We start from the raw sequence: 20,961 nt of genomic DNA, 5'->3' as shown, positions 1-20,961 counted from the left end.
GGTCAAACTAGTCAACAACGCAAATGGGAAAAACACACTTATCCTCCGCAAATCCACCTTTGCGTAACCCTTGCGTAGTCAGCTTTGGAATATGTCAGACACGCAAAATAAAGGGACACGCACCCTACCCCATAGGAATGATAAGACAAGAGAATTGGTCTCAACCAGTCTCTGCTTTGCTGCCCTGTGTGTGACGCCATCGCTGGGGCAGAGAAGACCCTGTTGCTGCCATTGAAACACTGCTGACTAAGTACTGTACAAATGGGACAGTGGATTAATGACCTAAGTGAACAAAGTGTGTGCAATGGGAGAAAATCTGCACACGCTTCCCTCTGGATGCCATTGTAATAAGCGGTGTGGTGGTGGTGCAGGTGTGACACTGCCACAAATCTAGAAAGAAATGGTCAACTATTTAAAAAGCATCTTCATCAAAGCTTTACAGATCAATTACATGGGCCAAACCATTGGGAATCCTCACCATAACAACTACAGTGCATGGACTTTTTGAGAACATCTAAGAATGCTTGTCTAGTCACCCAACATGTGAACATTTTAGAAGTTTTTGCATTGAAAACCATTGCTTTTGTGATCCTGCTTGTTTTTATAACCAGAACCATACCCAAAAATGAACATGGGGGTTTTGTCCAACCCCTTCTACCAAGAGAAACTACTGCAGTACTACAGTGAAGAAGAAAAAAAAGATACAACTCAATCAGGCTGACTAGCTCATTGGCCTGGACCGAACCAAACAATACTGTCAATTCCTGGATTTGCAAGAACTGCGGGTTGACTGTCAGTTGTCCTTGTCGTTGAAGAGCTATTTTCCAAGGTGGCAGTTATGCTAGAAAGACTTTCACACACTATGTCAATTTCATTCAGAGGAAAACCCGGGAAATCTAAACGGACAATGCTAAGACGCAGTCATTGCTGATAGAAAGTGTGTTAAATGGAGACTGCCTGTGGTGAAGTAACAAAACCAAAAAAAAAAAAAAAAAAACTGAAAAAACACAGTTTGAGTTGGAGCTGCAAGACTATTGTTTAGAAATCCCTCGAAGACAATTGCAGTGGGAGTTTGAGCTTTTTGTGTTAATCCAAGCATAGAACATTAATAGTAAATCCAAATACAGTCATAGAAACCAGGGCAGGCTTTGATTAAAGCAAAAACATCCAGGATTGACAGTTTATGATCTTGATTGATGGCAAAATTGGACTGACAGCGGTACCAATTGCATCGAAAGTAAAGCAACGGATAGCCCAGAGCAGAAAAACATGAGATGTGACGCAGTCTCGCAGATTTGAGACAAACAGCTGACAGCAAGGTTAGAGTGTGCAACGCTTCATATTCGAATGACAGTGAGCTTCAGAGGAATCAAATTGATGCACGTTCAGTGGCCCCCGTGGAAGAAGGTGACTTCAGCCCTGCATGCTCTCACCAGGCCTCAAAGAAACAACACGAGCAGCAGAGGACAGGTAAATTATTCATCTTTGATTTATCGGCCATCTGAAAGCAAGTGAGACGCCACAGCGAAAGCTTCCAAACCACAGGGAGGCCAAAGTAATAAAGGGTCAGGACTGCGATGAAGTGAGATTCATATCGGAAGTATCTGCCAAAGTAAAAATTTAGAAAACCATTAAGTAGCTAGGAGTTGACATGCTGTGAAACAACGCACGTATATTTCAGCGTACATTAAAAACCCAAAGAGAAACCTGTCACCAACGAGAGTGCAGCTGTGCAAAACAAACAAATACACAGGAGGTTAAGCAGAAATTCCTTAGCTGGTTGCCAAAACATGTTTCCTAGTTCTCCAGTGAAAGGACACGGAGAAAATTAATGCAGCTAGGGTGGGCGGGTAACAACAAGACAAGAGTGAGCATTCAGTTATCCCCCCCCCCCCCCATGCCTCATTTCTGGGATAAAAGGGGAGGAGGGAGGTAGAGCGGCCAAATGGTGTGATTCATGTTTTACCGAATTGTTACATACTAGTCTCTTTGTGACTAAAAAAGAAACAATGTTGGATGAAGATTTTAGTGGAGTGACTATAATGAAACAAATGTGGGAAGGTGGTCTCAGAAGTTCCTAGAATAAACAATATGAACACCAGATAGCATAGACAAACAAACATGTGGATGACAAGCTTGATTATGCAATCTTAAGGAGTCAAAAAAAAAAAAAAAAAAAAAAAAACCTAGTGACAACTCCACCTCAGTGCGAGAGGGCGGGCGCAGAACAGGCGTCGCTTGTCACACAGCTGGCTGTATCCAGCCCATCTCGAAAAAGGGAAAACAAACTACAGACTTCTCCTGAGTCTCAAATTGTGCAATTTCCTGTAGGTGTTTTTGCAATGAGACACAAATAAAAACGGAACCTTTTTTTTTTTTTAATCATGCTGACATAATGTGAGCCAAGGGCAGAGGGTGGATATCTGTGGCTTGTGGTAAGGGCGTAAATACAAGTTGTACTCTTGTAGCAATATTAGACAAAACGGAAGATCACAACAGTTCAAATTACTGTGCAGAGTTAGCCCGATAGTTGTTATGTTTAAAGCAGGACAGACTTAGACGGCGACGCTCAGAGACAGGAGGCGGCTGAGCAGAGGAGGCGGTGATAAGAAGGCCCCGGCACTTGTGGGATTGAAGCCCAAGATAAGAGCCCGGAGCTGATGTCAGATGACTTTATCACACAGGACCCGCTGGGAGGTGCCATTGCTGATGCTGGGGCTAAGGGTGCAACGGGGGCCAGGGTTTAGGGTCAGGAATGATAGGCCGGAGCTCAACCGGGTCATGTGGTGAGGCTCAGACCCCTAAGGCGACGGCAAAACGCAGTCCTGTCTTTAACAGTAACAACAATGTTTGAAATACACCATGTTGTAGCAAATGTAAAAATCCATTTTCTGTTTCAGAAAAACAGAACGCCTGCTCGTTTTGCGCATGGGTCCCAAATGGCCAAAGAAACAACCGACCCCACTTAGTACTTAACAGTTGCTGAGTACCACTACTGTTATCCAACTGAACTTGGAATGCTTTAGAAATCCTTTAAACCAGAAAATTGACCTGAAATTCCAAGGGAAATTGAGTCCAAAAACAGAAAGTGAGACCAGAATCTTTCTTTCTATTAAGTACTTTCTTATTATTGGATTTACTTTGGTGTTTGTTACATACACACTTTCACATGGGAAACATTGAAAAGCAAAAACAAAAAACAGAATCCATGACAGAAGAATTAAAAAGTCAAAGTAAAGGTTTGCAACAAGTTTTTTTTTTTTTTTTAACTATTAACAATCATACATGTGTTCTAGAATGTTACCCAATTTCCGAACTACTTTGGACTTAGGGTTCGTAGGTCCGCAGTCCACTAAGGTTTTCTTGTGAACCACACTTTGAGAATTACTGCTAACAAGCCAACACAAGCAGCCAGAACGCGACCAGGACAAAGGCTCCATATTCGACTTCCTCAATGGCAGCTCCGGCTCAGCAAACCGGTGCACAGAATGGTGCTCGTTAATTAAATCCCATTTTATAAAGTGGTGCTTGGGGAAAGGATGCGGGGGAGGGGGGAAAGGGGGCTTGATAGCGGATAAAACAGGTTCCAACTTTGCGACCACGGCAAGGCAAACCACCCCTGATTGACTCATTTTGTCAGCCTCTATCGATGCACTAAGCGGCACGGTGCTCTATCATAATAGATACTGCATTGATTGTGTGTCAGAGGTCAGAGCGTGTCTCGTCCTGTGCCGAATACACACACTTAACCTAGAAAATGTGCTCACTCTATCGAGATGTAGAAAACGATAACGAGGTTGGAGCCAGATGATGGGACTAAAGGACAAGTTTATAACAAAGTACTGGATGATGTATAACATTGCCGTTTGTGCAGGTCTCTAAACAAACATTCCCGAAGGAACAGTCTCCATCAAAAGGCTCCGTGGTGGACAGGGGACCGTTTGTCCTCTAATTGCTGACAGCTCCCCTGGGGAAAGTCCGGAAAAAAAACAGGCAGACACAAAAGTGGAAATGCAAAGGCGAACGTTGCGCTGCAGCGGCCTGTTGTGCCACTTGACAATGGCCTGTGCAATCTATTAAAGAAACAAATCTAAAAACAAGCCACTGGGGTGGGCTTAACTTTGATTAAACAATTCAATACCAATGTGGGTCTTTGGATCATGACAAAAAATACCACAAAAACAAAATCTCTGCTACCTAATGCTCTGCTAACTCACAGCATCCTGCGCTTCACAACTTTGCCGCCCGTTATATGGGCTGTCTTCTCCTGCCAAGTGAAAATATAGTGGATTGGAGCTGCTTGTTGGCTGGCAGGCTGTAATGATAAATTTAAAAAAAAAAAAAAAACTTCCATAGCAGGTGTCACCTAGGGGAGATGAACATGTGAAATGCAGGGAGAAGGGGCCCGTTTTGAAAAGGGAACACGGGGCCTTGCCTATCTGCCACAATGACCTTGAGGCGCCACATACATGTCAGCAACAAAATGGGTGCGCATGGACGGGCGTCCGCTGGAGCGGGATGGGAGGGACACCAAAGCGGGGTCTGTTTTCCCCGCCTCGTCATAGTAGCAGCAGCTGTGGAGGCATGCGCTAAAAAAAAAAATTGGCCAGGCGAGGCAGGGGAATTCACGCAGCTGTCAGTCCAGCATACAATCAGACCGACACTTTCAAAAAAATAAAAATAAAATGACCGGAGGATATAGCCGTAAGCGGTGAACTGCTTGGTGCTCCGATATAAAAAAAAAAAAAAATGGCAAATTGTTTCACTTTGAGAGGGGTCCCCATTACACCACAGCCCTGGCTTGTGAGCGAATCCCTGCAAGTCACACCGGGGCGGCAAGCCCCTCGACGACGGGGGGCAAGAAAAGCAAATAGCCCATAACGGGATCCAGACACTCCAGTCTCCTCAGCAGTGGGGTGACTTTCATAGCGTGCACACGCAATTTCTGGCGCTGGGGTAATATTTGGACCGGTGCTGTGGAAACCCCTCGTAAACCTCAACACGGCTAAAGTGGGGGGGGGGGGGGTGGAAGTGAGGCTTGGGAGTCATAAATGTGGCATCATTTATTTCTTGAACAAGGTTGAGGAAAACATTTTGTGCATAGACTGTGCTGCTCGAACAATACTATCCGGTTGTAAAACTCGAATCAAACTTGTGTGCTTAGTTGCTCAACTACCAGCAGACTGCAATACTTTTAAAGTTGCTCAAGAGCAGTCTCAGGACCAAAGATCTTTTTGCAACAACTACCTGACTGACTTGGAGGGTTTCAGATTCTTGTTAGGAGGCTCAGTCCGGGAAATTACGCGCCACATCTGGTCATAGTCATACGTTTCTCAAGAAATAGGACGAGGGAGGTCCGCAACCCTCCAAGTACTTTTTTTATTTTTTTTTTTAATGGCAGATAACTGGTTATGCCATTCGGGCCACGGTAGGAACAAGTGGGGACCCAATGTCAAGTTCACACAACAAAATCCTTGAAAGGACAGATTTGTTGTTTTAGTCTCCAATAATATTTTTACTGATGGAATGGAACATAAAAACTTCCAAGGATCACTATACTAATAAAATGGTCAAAGTCGAGCCAGCAGCACTTGATCCAAGTAAAAAGTAGATTTTTTTTTTTTTTTAAATCCAGAAGTGTGTATCCAATTCATTATGTTTAGTTATTCTTTAGGGTCATAACTCATTAGCAAACTGAATCAAATCCGGAGACAACTTAAGAGTTATGTGAGTTTTGGTCCATCGCTAAAAGTTTAACAATTTGATTCTCTCTCAAATGTAACTAAGTAAAGCTGGTAAGCAACCACACAACATCACGCATCTACTCTATGCGGTTCTGGACCTCGAGCATATCCCAGCTGACTTTGGGACTAGATTGATCTCCAGTCAACCACAATGATTCTGTTAATGACTCAAAACAAAAAAAAAAAACCAAAAAAAAGGATCTTACCTATAATAAGTAACACAAATGCAAAAGAACTAACATTGTACCTTTGTATCTCAATATTTTAGAATGAACTTACATCTTAATGCATGTGCTCCTAATATAATTATTAATTTTCTGTGCAGGACAATGAATAAAGGCTTTTAATCTAGAAGGTGACATTTTGGTAAATTCAAAGCTTTCCATGCTGTACTTTGAAGGAACGTTTATTAACCTTGTTGCATTGCGAAACAAATGCATTCAAGCATTTTTTTTCTCTCTTTCCAGCAGGTCAACCTATACAATAACTTTTTGCTTATCATCCATCTTTCAGGGAGACGAGAAATCTGTGCAAACCGGTTTAGCGGCCACATACTCGAGCGTCTACGCAATCCGGGCTACGCCGAAACTATCAAAATATGATGTGTGGTTTCTGTACTTGCTCGCGTAGAAAATATTTGGGAAGAAAACGGGACGGCGATTTTGTGCATTTATATGAAGCATTTCTAATTTCGAGAGTTAAAGTCCAGCGTTATGCTTCACTCACGAGGCGGTTGTGGCGCTCTCTAGTGTCCCCAGCTCGGTTACATAAAACCCGCGCCGCCCTGCATCCCACACCGGCTTAGGTTGTTGATACCACCGACATTGAGGGGGCAATAATCCACGTTTCTGTGCACACGCACACACACGAAAAAAAAAAAAAAACTCGCCAAGATAGCAGTCAGGCATGTTTTAGTAACAACAAACACCAAAAAAAAAGGCAACGGAAGGGGGGTACTTTTCACTTCGACGACCATCGTTGCTAAGTGGTAATAAAAAGAGAAGTGAAAGCCTCGCTTGGGTAAATTTGAAGTCGTAGTTAAAAGGACGAATGAGGGTAGAGACGCAGAAAAGTTACGGAGGCTTGGAAGTGGCCATTGTTTGAGCTCGACGCACACAACATTCCTCCGCGGCTTGAGCTCGCCCGCTGGGCAACAACTCCCGGGACCTTCCGAACAACTCGTGGGAAAAAAAAAACGAGCACAACACTTAACGTCTCCGTGTGCTATAACGTCCCTCGCATTGCCTGCCGTAACGCGCCCGTTACATTAAAAAAATATTTGAAAATGTAAAGCAGCTAAATTAAGTTGTACTGTTAGCTTGAACATGTGGCTAGCCCCTCAAAGCTAAAACTAGTGGGACATGTGGAGGCAGGGCCCCAGCTAAAAATCACTACCACCATCTTCTCAAGCTGCCCAAAGTTCCCCTTAAACTCACTCCGGACGGGTTTGCTGAGTCAGAACGGGCGGAAGGTGGCGTATTGGCGAAAAGTGTTTCACCCCGAGTCAGGGAAAGTTTTCGTCTAGTCACAAAGTCAACGGTAATAAATGTCAGCCTCGCAGATAAACTCCGCACAGTCGCGACATTTCTTTAGTATTTTAGTATTACGAAAAAAATAACGAACAAACGGGGGAACGTATTGTTAATACGAGGCGAGTGTACGCCGAGTGGTCACCCGGGCGAAGAGGTGCGGACGCCGGACGTCGGCTGCCTGCCCGCGCGGGAGCACGACCACCGTCACGCCGCTTACCTTCGTCGAGGAGACGCTCGAGGTGCGTGAAGATGCCGCAGAGATTGGGCAAGCTGGTCATGAGCTTCTTCTCGTTCAACAATTGCATCAAATAGTCGGGACTCGGCCTCGGTCGCTCCTTCACTTCGACCTCTCCGACCATCATCTTTGCGGCGGGGAGAGCGGAACGCGAAGCACCGCCGAACACAGAATCCTTCTTTTCGGGGGTTGGGGAAAGGGGGTGAAACGAAGAAGAGAGAGAAAAAAAGGGGGGGGGATAAAACTTGCGGCTCCCAAAGCCCTCGCTTCCCTCCTCTCCTCGGGAGAACAATACTCTGGAATAGCCCCCCCCGGTTCCCGAATTTTGAAGCTTCGGTGTTTTCGTCTCGTTTGAGCGGCGGAGGAGACGACAAAAAACCCCCCCCAAAGCGTTATTTCCTTTCGCTCGTGGAGACTGCGTGCGTGCGCTCGTTCGCTTGGGGACGTTCGATTCCTCCACTGTAGGCGCGAGGGACTGTTCCGCCGGAACGGGTCCGTCCTTCATCGCCGGCGATTGGCCGGTGTAATTTCATTGGGCTAATGGGACAGCCAATGAGCGCCGGGAGCTGGGGCCCGGAGGGGCGGGGCAGGCTCCTGGTGAGGAATGATTGATAGGCACAGGGGCCAATCGCGCTTGGTACGCAGGAATGCACAGCATGCCCCTGAAGTGTCAACAAAAAATAGAAAGGAGGGGCCAAATCTTGGTATCTTTCCCCTTTAAAAACGTTTTATTATATTTAGTACACGTTTTCCTTACAATTACACTAATTTAAGGCATTTTATCTCGTAAAATGCTTAAAATGTCCTACTTAAATATTGCAACATTCCGCAAAACTTTCCAGAAAACTTATGCACAGCACCACAACATTTCCCATCTGGCTCAATTTCAAACAATTCTTCCCAAATGAATTCGTTTAGTTTGTTGCAGTAGTCAATCAGTGGTTGGTGTTCCAAAATAGGTTGGGTTTATTGGAAGGTTCAGAGTTTCAAAGTAAGGTTTTGAAGAAGGAATGTGCACTACCACTTTGTTTTTTCCAGACTGCTAGGAGAAGTACAGTATTAGTATACTGTATTTACCTTGTTACTACTCACCGATACAAGTACTTTAAATAGTTAAAATTGCAATTAGCACAGTGACAGATAATTGTTCAAAAAATAACGTAATTTCTTGATGCGCATGAGAAGTCACCGGTGTCAAACTACCAGACTGTAGCGCCAACTACTGGCGAGGAGGAAAATCCCCACCCCCCACCCCGCCTTAATCTTGAGTATCCAGTATCGGCAGCCTAGACAGGTATAGATACACAAAATTATGGCCTTCATTGGCCCCATACTAATGCCTGTTATCAGTACTTGCTTTTAAGTTACAATTTCTACTCTGGCTTCATGGTTTTAGCGAGGTTTAGGCTTCAATTCAAGGTGTCTAGTCTGGGTTAGGGTTTCAAAATTGGGTTTCTAGACAGGGTTCAGGTTTCAAGTTGAGTTTTTCGCCTGGTTAAGGATTTCTTGTTTGGGTTTCAAAGCCAGTGTATGGGTTCCAAAATAAGGTTTCAAGGCAAGTGTTGGGGCATAACTACAGTATTGTTAAACATTCTAAACGTTATAAAACAATCATGAAATATCTTTTGTAATTCTGTCTATTTTATGTCATTTTATCACTCCAGTAGGCTATATACAGTGAAAATTACAGGATTATAAACGTTATCTTATCTGTCTGGGGTTTTTTTTTAGCCTCCAATTTGCCTTTGAAGACAAATGTAATAAACCGTGCTCGCAATCTGTCTTCCTACTTATGCTAAGGCTTTGTTCACGTTCACATATCTCAGAGGGTAAATAAATTCACGTTTCGTCCCAAGAACCCTGCCAAAAAGAAAGCAAAATTATACCAAGTTCGGCTTCAAATAATCGTGTCATCAAACCGCAGTCGCGCTTGTTAGCTTAGCATACAGACCAAGTCCACGAACCTGTTTTCCACGGTCACGTCTCGTTCACATTTCGGGGATCCATCGTGTTTTGCTCAACAAACCCCATCCATTTGCATTTTATTATTAAGATAAAAGTGCTTTTGCTGTCTTCGTGGATGCATACTTTTTGTTTCCTCCACACTTTTAGCTGTTTTGCAGTAGAAGCCACACTGGTCGGGGCGCTGGCCCTGGTCGTCATAGCAACAAAAACTTGACTCACCATTGGCCAAGTAGTATATGGGTTGAAGTATGCTGTCAAACTTTCTTTGCAATCTAATTATAATTTAGTTTATCTGTGGAATAAAGTGCAATAGCACGCATTGAAGGATTGTCGAGAATCAATGATAGTCAATGCGGTTGACCCGACAAGGCCCAATCAGGAGAGTTTTGCGTCACACCGCGTGGACTGTCAAAGTGCTCCATCAGCGCCATCGTAAAAACACATTAAACGCAATTGCGAGTCGTTACGTCTTGGCATTAACTTTTACTTAATGCCGAGAGCCTACCAGGCACTCAAGGTCGCCTGCGTCGTCCTCAGAGTAGCCGATCCGGCGCGACGACGCTTCCGACTTGGCAGTGCTGGATGTCCATTTGGCACTGCATGACTTTTTTTTTTTTTTCCCAAAAATAAATCAATTTCCATTGATTTGGACGAAGACGTTTGCCTTAGGTCGAATAACGTGGTCAAATATGACATCGGCGCGTGCGGTCCACCTCCTATTGTTACCCAAGACTTGTACATCGTGTTATCAGTCTTGGGATCCATTGATCGGTGCCGGCGTAATCAATCGAACCTTTTCATCGTCCCGTCCTTGGGAGCACCTTTCTACATAACCTCAGAAGATTAACACGCCTGATCAATGGGACACATGCAAAGAAAAAACAAGCACCTCTAGTTTCTCATATTGGAAATAAACCATAAGTGGGAAGTCAGATGGTCTTCAATTTGTGAGCAATGAGCTTTCCCCTGTTTATTGAGTGGGACATATTTAAATAGTTTTCTCCATTACCCTCTGAATATTAGCATGCTTGATCGGTGGGACACAAGCACAATTTTTTTTTTTTTTCTTGAAGCCATAAACTACCTGCACTTTCTCACACTCCATGTGAAAACAGAGCACATCGACGGTTTTCATTTTAGCAGCTGTTGGCCGCATACAATGAAATGTGGGTTAGGATCTGGTTAAATCCCAGCGCCCCTTCCTTCCCCTTCTCTCGGGCCTCATTCAATTTGTCCGCTCGCCGCTCGCCTACTCGCGTCGTCGCGCGAGCGAGCCTCCTCGCCGCCTCCGTGAATGCTCCAACAGCTGCACTCTGACCCTCCGGGCTTCGGCTTGTCGCCGTTGTGTTGATGGAGGCTAAGTTTGAACGTTTAGAAGAGCAGAGTGGCGCTAAAGACATCAGATAAATGGAGGGATTCTGGCGGCACGTTTGGATGGGTTTGATCTGAAGCAAACTGAAAGGTCTGCAATGTTGTTGCGCGGTTGCCTTAACGACCGCGCGGGTCCTGCAATGACGCCCTTTAACCAGTGTCTGCATATAGCGGCGGTATGTCATTGCTGTAATTACCACTGAGCTTTATTCAAGCCTATATGAACAAGCCTGGCTAGAGACTCGTCGTACGGATTTTAAAAGCCTGCAAAAAAAATAATACAAACATGTGAATAGATAGATAGATAGATAGATAGATATAGATAGATTCAATTGATGGCAAAAATGTTGAATTGTTTCAAATCTATTCAATTGTGTAATTATTGTATTGAGGTTTATAAACATTCTTTTTGTATTTAAACCAATTTTTGTTTTTGGCTGAAGGCTGGAACGGATTAATATCTTTTCCATTCATTCCAATAGTTAAAGATGATGAGAAATTATTTGATTTTGAGTTCCGGGCGTGGTGACGTCTTGAAAAATACTTGTATCTCAAACCTCCACTACAGGTATTTATTTATCTTTCAGGTATCACCTTACTAGACTATATAACAGTGGGAATGTACTCCCCACAAAATAAATACACGCCCATTGATGTCTAAACGGCTAACAAAAAAAAAAAAAAAAAAAAAAAAAGAGAGAGTACAACCATACGTGAAAACATCTAAATTGTCCCTGAAGTATCATTATTATTTTCCAACACTGCAAGCATTAAACATCTTTGGATGCACCACAGATGTTCAGTACAGTAGAAACACACTCGGTCAGTCCATCACCTTTATCCTGTGGGGGCGGGGTTGCTGCAGTTTATTGATGAATGCCAACATGCGCTGTGACACGCTGACGCAGATTACGACCCCCCACCCCTTCTGGAACCAGGCCGCAGTGCAGTTTTCCAACATGACAGTGACCCCGAACACACCTCCAAGACCACCGCTGGCTTCCTACGCAAGCCGACAACGAAGGTGATGACTGGCCAAGCGTGCCTCCAATTTCACACTTGATGGGTGGCAAGGCACCCCAGAAACTATTTCATACAAGCAATTAAAAAAAATGCATTTTCCATACTACTTCCCTTCCAAGTGGAGAGAACACATCTGATAACTAGAGTCACTGATCTAAAAAAACAAACAAAGACTGGATAGCGCATACACATCGAGCAGTATGTCGATAGGTTGAACCCAGTTGGCCGCCATCTTGGTACTCCCAAAACGTGTGGCGAACATGGTTTACAAGTTGGATTACGGCAGGGTTTTTGTCAAAGTTTGGCATGTACAATAAAAAGTGGTCGTGTGAGTTTGAGATGTTTTTCAGTTCTGGTAACATGAAGGATTTTTGGTCAGCCAAAAAAGGTTAAGAGCAAAGGAAAAGACATAACACCGAGACTACCAAGAAACCATTCCATATTACCTAGGGCCCGATTTCCGTGACATGTTAACTTTGGCAAAAAATAAGCACTTTGTGATAAAAACATGAAATTTTAAGTCAATCAGTTAGATATATTTTAGGAAATAAGGATTTCCAGTGGGAAAATACATGGTAAACGCATTGTTCATTTGTTGTCTCTGCGACGTCCTATTTCAGACAGAAAATTTAAACTTGTTTACTCGCATTTGAAAATGAAATTCAATTTGGAGATTTCTGCATTATGAAATTTATCAAAAATGTCACAAAAAATGTTTTCTTGCTTCTCCACTGATGAAGTTTGGGAAAATATTGACATTGCTTTTTTGTGAAAAACCATTGGCCTATAAGGTGAAGCAGAGCGTGAACAGTCAACAGCAACAACCGTAAACAAAAGTTTGTTCAAGTGAATTAAGCTCAGCAGAAAATGAAAAAAACAAAACCTTTACAAACAAAATTTAACAGCGTCAAAGTAAATCTTTCTAACTTACCTGTGGAATGTTTTCTCACAGCCACGAAATTGGCGATTAACACAGTTAATCGCTGTCGCTGCACAGTTCGGCGTGCTTGTTTTGGGAGTATCAAGATGGAGGACGGCGACTTCAGCTTTGGTGACCCATGACATCATCCAGTTTTTTTTGTTTTTTGTTTTTTTTTTAAGATCAGCGACTACAGTATAATGATTGGTGTTACTCGCAGAGGTCAGACTTAAAAGGTGAAGGTGCCGGTTTTCCGCCACTCAAAACGTGAATCGATTCAGGGGACTTGCTAAATCGCCAATGAATTAGGGAAGGAAATATTCTGAGGCACTGATTAACTTGTATTTCTCCCTATGCCTAAAAATGAAAAAAAAAAAAAAAAATTCACTTCCATTTTGCAGTAATGACATTCAGCCCGACAGTCGCGGTCACGGAGTTAATGAATGGCAAACATCTCACAATCCGTACTTCTGCGCAAAAACAGTTCAACGTTTGAAGCCGGTCAAGAAAACAAATCGAAAAAGTTCCCGTAAACACCAAAATGGTCTTTTTGTGTGCACGCGTGTCATGTTGTTGACTTATTTTTCCTCAATTTTAAAAGGGTGGCAAAAAGTCACAGACACGTCGCATCAAACGGAAGCTGACATTTATTTGCCGGGCTTTGAAAATGGTTTTGGTTCTTATCTGTAATGGTCCGCGTGGTTATTTGAACCTTGACACGTGCGGGCATGAGCTGAGACTCACACATCTTCGCCGCGTGTGCGAATCCGCAGTCACAGGCTGACAAACTTAAATCTTTGCGCGTGTGTAAACAGAAATATTAATCCTCACTCCTTGCCTTTCTGGCGTCGTCATTTTTAATAACACGCTTTCTATTCAGTGATTAATCCAATTAAGATGCAGATAATTAAGGAACACGCGCCGAGGCTGTTAGCTCCCTCACAATGGGCTGACGAAAGTGCCCCGGGTTCTCGGCTGGAAGGGCGCCAACGGCGCCGGGCGGCTGGCTGCGGCGCGCCTCGTGGTACCAGCCGGCGCCGCGGGGACTCGAGTCTGTGACGACGCTTCTGATGTGACGCTCCGAGAGCCCAACGGGCACGTTTATGGAAAACAAAAACAGCTTTTGGTTCTTTTCAGATGAAGTCTTTCTGCAACGGAGTGACGCAGAACAGTCCCGGGCCAGACAGTCGGGTACACACGGCAAAAGCAACTCATTAACTCAAATCAACTGACTGACTAGACAGACTTTGTATTGGTTGTACTTGTTTCGAACAAAAAACTGTAACATTTTGCTGCATGCTTTCTCCTCGTTAAAGTCGGTGCTATAGAGCTCGTGCACCTACGTCACCGAAATCACGTGACTGGCCATATTGACGGTCAAACAAAGCATTGTACAATGCTAAGTCCGTTGAGACGAAACGAAAACACGTCTTATAGCACGACGCCCAGAGTTTTGTGATACCGTTAAACATTTAGAAGGTGATCATCAATGAAGGTACGAGGAAAAATGAAAGACGCTTGGCATAGAGGACCCGTATTTAATGCCGAAGTCAGATGTTTTGGCCGATAAGAAAGTGGACGGTTAACCCGCTTCCGCTTGTCTTGGACAACTGGCTCTACACACGTATCTGGTGAGTAAGTTGTCGAGATTTACACAGAAGAGTTTGAAAGCGTAGAAAAGTCTGGAGGCACACAAATACTTGGGTTGATGGAGCTGTTCCCAATCAGGACTAAATCCCACATAGTGATGGACCCACTTGGATTTTTCAAGACAAATACCAATATTTAAGTAAATGACCCCTGGTTTTACACAAACTCGCATTCATTAACTATGATTGAAAAAAAAAAAAAAAAGGACGGCGAGTCGGCTCCTCCGTACACAGAAGCGTGTTGCAGCCACACATTAAACTTCGGTAAACCTCTCTGTGACAGACATTTTTTTTTTAATATGCATTGTTCTCAAATGAGTCCAATGGGCATTTAAAAAAAGAAAATAAACCGATGAGATAGGCCTCAGCCCCCGCACATGGAAGCGTGTTGCGGCCACACATTGACAGTTTCTTTTCTTTTTTTAAATAGGCATGGGACTCACTTGAGAACAATGTATATTAAAAAAAGTCATGGAGAGGTTTACCCAAGATTAATGGGTGGCCGCAACACGCTTCCGTGTACGTTGGAGACGACTCCCTGTCGTTTGTTTTATTTTTTCTAAACCCACTGTTCTCAAATGAGCCAACTTGGCATTATCAATACTTCTTGGGAATTTGAGATTGAGATGATGATTACTACACAGTCGTGTGTATTTGGTTGGGCAGCATCCATCATGTTGAATTGCTGAAATCCATCTTTTCTCGTCTTTTCAGCTGGTATTCTATAGAATGACCTCTTTGAATATCTGTCTTGTCTGTTGTAACAACCAACAGCACAACAAGTCTCGGGCATTGTGAATATTCTGCTCCGGTTTAATGTCCCCCACACTGGAGAGCCTTTTTTTTGACCGGCAATATGGCGCCGTAAAATTTCAGAAGTCACGTGGACAAGATCTATTAGATTAGCGCTACATTGCATCGAAATGTGTGGAGTTGACAGCAACATTCCAAAGCGATGGCCCGTTAACAAGTCCGAACCAAAAACAGATGATAAAAACTCATTTTGGGTGTTCCGTAATATGACAACTGTGTTTTGTGCAAGTTTGAAAACGTGTGTCATGTCTTTTTGAAAACGGCATCAATTTTCACACTTCATTATATGTCAGATTAAAAAAAAAAATGGTTTCTTTCTCTGTAAAGTATCTTTAAAAAGGGCCAAAATGGAGAAAATCCAAAGATTCTTTCCAGTGGATTTTGAAGGTTGGTGTTAAATACATAAATTGTAACGTAAAGATTGCCTCAGCTTCAGCTCCAGAAGGAAAAGCCGCCACGCTTGCGTTCGCGGAGTCTCGAGGAACCGGGAGACTTCTATCCATCATGTTACATTTGACGCGTACCCGCCGACTGGATTACACGCTTGAGGAAGGCAAGATATGTTTTCGAGGTGTCGTCGTCGGGGGGGAAATCTTGCCACTGTATCGCCTTAAATTAATATGCTTCTCAATGTATGACTTTTTTTCAAGTATTGCTTTTAAAGATGCCGACCAGCTTTTGCGGTCAAGCGATTCGGCAAGAAATAAAACAACAAAAGTCTTCATTTCAGTTTGTTTGTGGGCTCCCAAAAGACGTGACACAACAGAGTGTTTGTGAGTGATAAGACCTGGAAGAAGGAAGCTTCCTCATTGATCACGCAGGTCCGGGGGAAGATTGACCCGGCCGGCCCGCGTGGTCTGCAATCGAAACACGCACGCGCGCGCACACACGCGGCCAGATAAAAGAAGGGTTCGCAAACACTGAGATTTGTGCACTTATTGATATCTACACAAAAAGTCCCCAAATAGTTTCCATGGTGATCAGGCGGCGAGACTCTCAAGACGCAGAGCGAAAGCTGCAGAAGAAAGAAAGAAAAGGGAAGGAAGTGATGAACGGGAAGACTTAAGTTGCTGACGCGGCTTCTTCTATCTGCAACTGACGCCTTCTAAATCCCACTTCTGGCTGCAACACCACCACAACGACGACGACAACCATGCTTTAAAAAATGTTTTCTATAAATAAATAACAATAGAAAACAGGCCACAAATGGTAAGAGCATCTGGCTCACGCTTCTCAGGACTGGGGTTCAAATCCTTGCCCCGCCTGTGTGGAGTTTGCATGTTCTCCCCCTGCGTGTGTGGGTTTTCCCCGTCCACTCCGGTTCCCTCCCACCTCCCAAAAACATGCAACATTAATAGGAGACCCTAAATTGCCCCGAGGTGTGATTGCAAGTGCGACTGTTTGTCTCTTTGTGCCTTGCGATTGGCTGGAATCCTATTCAGAATGTACCCCGCCACCTGCCCGTTGACAGCTGGGATTGGCTCCAGTGCTCCCGCGACCCTTGTGAGGATAAGCGGTTCAGAAAATGGATGCGTGAATGAAAATATAAAATGCACATTAGAAAATCTATTTCTACATGAGAGAGAGTGAACAATATATACAAAATTTTATACTTATATATATATATATATATATATATTTTTTTTTTTTAATTTTTCTTACATTTTCTATGGATTCTCATTGGATGATTTCAGGCAAGAGCCACAGCCAAACCTTTTTTTCCTACAGTTTACAATTAAAGTTAGCGAAGGATTGCAGCAAGGACTGTTTTTTTTTTTATTATTATTATTATTTTAATGAGGTTCATGTTATGTAGGGATGCATGCTTTTTAATTCATTTCATTTCATGTATTTAAAAAATGTCAAAAGTGGAAATGTAGTAACTTTTTGGGGGACTTTTTCCTTAATTTCTCAGTGAAGGATTTTGAGACGGACCAAGGGATAAAAATTCATAACTGCTGTGGAAATTGATGCTATATTATGCTTTGTTTATTACTGCAACATTTCTTTTCAATTTGCTAACGCGGCACCATTATTATTATTATTTCCAACATTTTCCCTCCCGGTATATTTCTGTGAACCCTGTAGGAAACTTCAATCGAAAATTCCAACCCAAAAGTTTGTCCTTGGCCGAGGTTCTGCAGCGTAGCGTGCGCTCTTCCAGTAGTTTGTTCACTGTGCTGAACACACACACCAGGCAAATATTATATTAGCGCTTCCTCTCCTCTCATGTGATTATATTCTCTCTCCGTCTTTGTCTTTTTTTCCGCTTTTTTCCCCCCCCCTCAATCTCATTTTCTCCTGCGTCAACACGACGCTATCAACGTGTTTGGATAGCTCCGGCGTTTCCGCCAGCCTTGCGACGACGGGAGGACAAACTTGAGCTTTCAGGAAGTTTGGCGCGCCTTCGTTCCCGAATGACTCCCGTCAAGGGGACTCAGGGGGCAGCGGCAGCTGTCGCGAGTGCTGGGCTCGCCACGCTAATAATAACCCCACCCCGCCACCACCACGCAGCTAAGTGAGGGGCCCCTGCGTCGTCTCGGCTCGACCCCCGGAGTCCGGTTACAATGAGGAGTGAGGATTAGGCCAGGTTGTGGATTAGGTAAAGCTATTTTACCCTTGAAAGGACAAATAGGTGCACTCGCTGGTTGAAGGCGACTCTTGGAAGTGATTGGACACGAAGCTCCTGGAAAACCATCATGTGATTTCCCCCTGCCCCGAAATCCAGATAGCGGTCACTGGCACTCCCGCACGTAACGGCTCCGCTATTTTTAACCGCGCCAACGTATGTATGTTCGGGTGTGAGCGGATTTGGATGACATTTGGAATGTCGTTTCAGTGTGGCCCAAGGACGAACTCATTTGGGATTCAAACGCACTTAATCCACAAACGGGAAATTTGGAGGGCAGCTTTGGTGTGACCCGAAGACCAATTGACTTTTTTCAATCTGGCGCGGGAATCTGGATAAACTGTATTCAGAACATTTTTGTATGGACAAATTAAAAAAAACAAAAACAAACCATGATTTGATGTGTAACTAACTATTGTGACACAAGGAGAAACGGACTCACTTTTTAGTCAAGATCTGGCATTTGTGAATTTTCGTATGGATGTCATTTCAAACACAGGATAAATTTGAATGACATTTGGTGTGACTCAAGGGCATATAGAGTGACTTCAGATCAGGATCATCTGGATTCAGATTATTCTAATGGACATAAATCAAACGTAAAGATGGATCATACTAAGGATAGAATCATAGCCTGGATCCAAGTTTTTGTACAATGTAACTCAAAATGTATCTACTATGATACCGTTTAATGAGTACCTTTGTTTTGTCACAAGGACAAATAGATTTTTTTTCTTAACGGGATCTGGTTCATTTGGAGATCACATTTTCTTTGTATGAAAAAAAAAAAAAACATTTGATGGGTAGCTTCCATGTGATCTGAAGACACAATAATTGATTTTGGACTAGAATCAAGATTAGAACCACAATGTAAGTACCATAGTTTCCGCACTATAAGGCGCACCACATTATAAGGCGCACTTTCAATGAATGGCTTATCTTAAAAACATTTTCATATGTAAGGCGCATCGCATTATAAGGCGCACCTCCAACGAACGGCATATTCAAAAACTTTTCCCATATATAAGGCGCACCGGATTATAAGGCGCATAGAAGAGACACTACAGTAAAGGCTGGGGGTACGTTATGCATCCATTAGACTTAGCTGCATTAAAGGCTCAATATTGATCCACATATAAGGCGCACCGGATTATAAGGCGGACCGTCGGCTTTTGGGTGCGCCTTACAGTGCGGAAAATACGGTATTTCAACTGCATTCAGTGTGTACCTTTGGTGCAACCCAAGGATCATGATTTTTCAAAATTGAATCAAGGGTTCTTATGTTGATTCCAAAATCATTGGAAGCGATGCTCCAACCCCACTAATCCCACTCAGGCCTTCACAACACAAAATAAAAACCCTTCATCTGAGATAATAATGTCTTATCTGCAACAGATATCGTCAGCGTGCTGTTAAGCAGCAGAGCGTAACGGGAACCCCCCCCCCTAAAAATGGAGGAATCGTGCACACTGAATGGGAAACAAATTCAATTTCTGGAGTCTGCTAGGCCACCCGCAGTCCAGAAATGATACAGCTCTCATTATGACTTAAAAAAAAAAAAAAGGGTCAAACCATTTTTACTTCGGCGCCCTGATTTGCATGCTAATTATGTTTAGCGGATAGACAACACGCCGTGACTCACTGGTCGTATTTGCGTCAGTGCTCAGGTTTGGACCCCTCATGCATCGATGCCTCCCGTGGCCAACTAACTTCATCGGCTGCTCATTTCACTGCGGTTACTTGCATGAGCAAGTACGGCTCGCTGATGTTGTTAGCTGTTGTTTGACACGGACGCGTGTGTACGTGTTAGCGCAGGCATGTATGTAAACGCGTGTGCATGCCTGTGATGCGTGGGGTGGGGTGGGTTGGGGGCTTATCCACCGTTGTCCCTTTTTCCAGGAGGCCACCTTTTCCTAATGAGCCGCACCGGCCTCGGCGAGAGGTCGAAACGGACACAATTCAGCATTTAATGGCCATTAGTGCCTGTGATGTAACCTAATTGGGCCATCAGACTGCCTGGCCTTTTAAGTGGACCACACTGGAGGCAGTATCTGTACATTACGGGTCTTGTGACATTGAGAGCTAGCTAAAAGAAAAAAAATGTAGTGTAGATGAAGTAACTAACGTGTTGTGAAAAACTGCTTTTGTGGGAGGTTTACAAAATGTCCACGCAGCCCCCTTTACTGACCAGATAAGCCTGTGACTCCCGCGAGTTGGACGTCAGTGATAGAGTCGCACGGAACCGCAGGCTAGTCAAAAGTTCGACCCACCAATCAAATTGCGACACTGCAAGCCTACCAAGCCATACCCTTCAGATTGGTAGTGTATCCACATTTTAGCATTTTCAATCTGCAGACGTATTCTATTTTTCAGTTCTTGGAATTTTTGGGCGACAAACTGAAGCGTGGCGTTTTCAAATGGGTGTACGGGTTTGTGCATTGGCTCTGAGTGACTTCACACATCTTCAAAATTGCTTGTTTTACAACTGGAAACTGGTCTCCTGTCTGTGACGCAGTAGACCAGTGAGTCATTTCCTTTTCAAGGCATTCCAAAAGGTCCGTCTGGCTACAGCAAAACTGATTGACCATCTATTGCCAGATTGGTTGCACCTTCACACTAGTCCTGATGTTGTCTTCTTAGCCAAAAACCAAAATTCCAAATTGAACATAGACATTCAGCACAATTGATCTTCCCGACCTGTCAATCACTCGTACAATAATAGCCAATCACATAGCCAGATTGTCTTAACCCCTGGCTTGACACGCCCCTCTCGCCATATCGTCCCACAAGCAATGCTGGTTGTCAGTAGCGTGAGCTTGGAAAAGTTAATGTCACGAAAAAAAATGGTCCTCAGATGCGCTTGGGGAACGTGCAATTCTGATGAAAGATATACGGCTAGGTTACAACGGGCCCGCTTGATTCATTTTCCAAAGCCTAAAACACAGTTGACAAAGTGTCTACGATGGATTAAAGCTCGCGGAAGAGCACACACAAAACTACGTGTAGACAATATCAACAAACACAAGGCTGTATGTTCGAAGGTAAGTGAGGGAGAAGTATCTTCTCTCATTTTGATTGAAT

At 43.7% G+C, this 20,961-nt stretch overlaps 2 protein-coding genes across 7 annotated transcripts in view; both read right to left on the bottom strand.

Annotated features, from left to right (window-relative positions):
• Nucleotides 1-7,988, bottom strand: part of qkia (QKI, KH domain containing, RNA binding a) — a 76,237-nt gene extending 68,249 nt beyond the window's left edge. For 3 of the 6 annotated variants that reach the window (XM_061843592.1, XM_061843589.1, XM_061843591.1), the window contains exon 1: nt 7,494-7,987. In XM_061843592.1, coding sequence (XP_061699576.1) covers nt 7,494-7,638 — 145 coding nt within the window. In that variant the 5' untranslated portion in view covers nt 7,639-7,987. Of the gene's footprint in view, nt 1-7,493 lie in introns of all 6 variants that reach the window. The other 3 variants (XM_061843590.1, XM_061843593.1, XM_061843594.1) reach the window with 3 other exon arrangements.
• An 8,156-nt stretch (nt 7,989-16,144) lies between these two features.
• pacrg (PARK2 co-regulated) overlaps nt 16,145-20,961 on the bottom strand; it is a 184,657-nt gene continuing 179,840 nt past the window's right edge. Inside the window, exon 8 of the transcript XR_009798402.1 lies at nt 16,145-16,266. The gene's annotated coding sequence lies outside the window, so the exon portion shown is untranslated. The remainder of the gene's footprint in view (nt 16,267-20,961) is intronic.

This window comes from Syngnathoides biaculeatus, chromosome 15 (genome assembly GCF_019802595.1).
Source record: "Syngnathoides biaculeatus isolate LvHL_M chromosome 15, ASM1980259v1, whole genome shotgun sequence".
NCBI classification, from domain to species: Eukaryota; Metazoa; Chordata; class Actinopteri; order Syngnathiformes; family Syngnathidae; genus Syngnathoides; species Syngnathoides biaculeatus.
The sequence above is the reverse complement of the archived record's forward strand: the minus strand, read 5'-3'. Positions and strand labels throughout refer to the sequence as shown.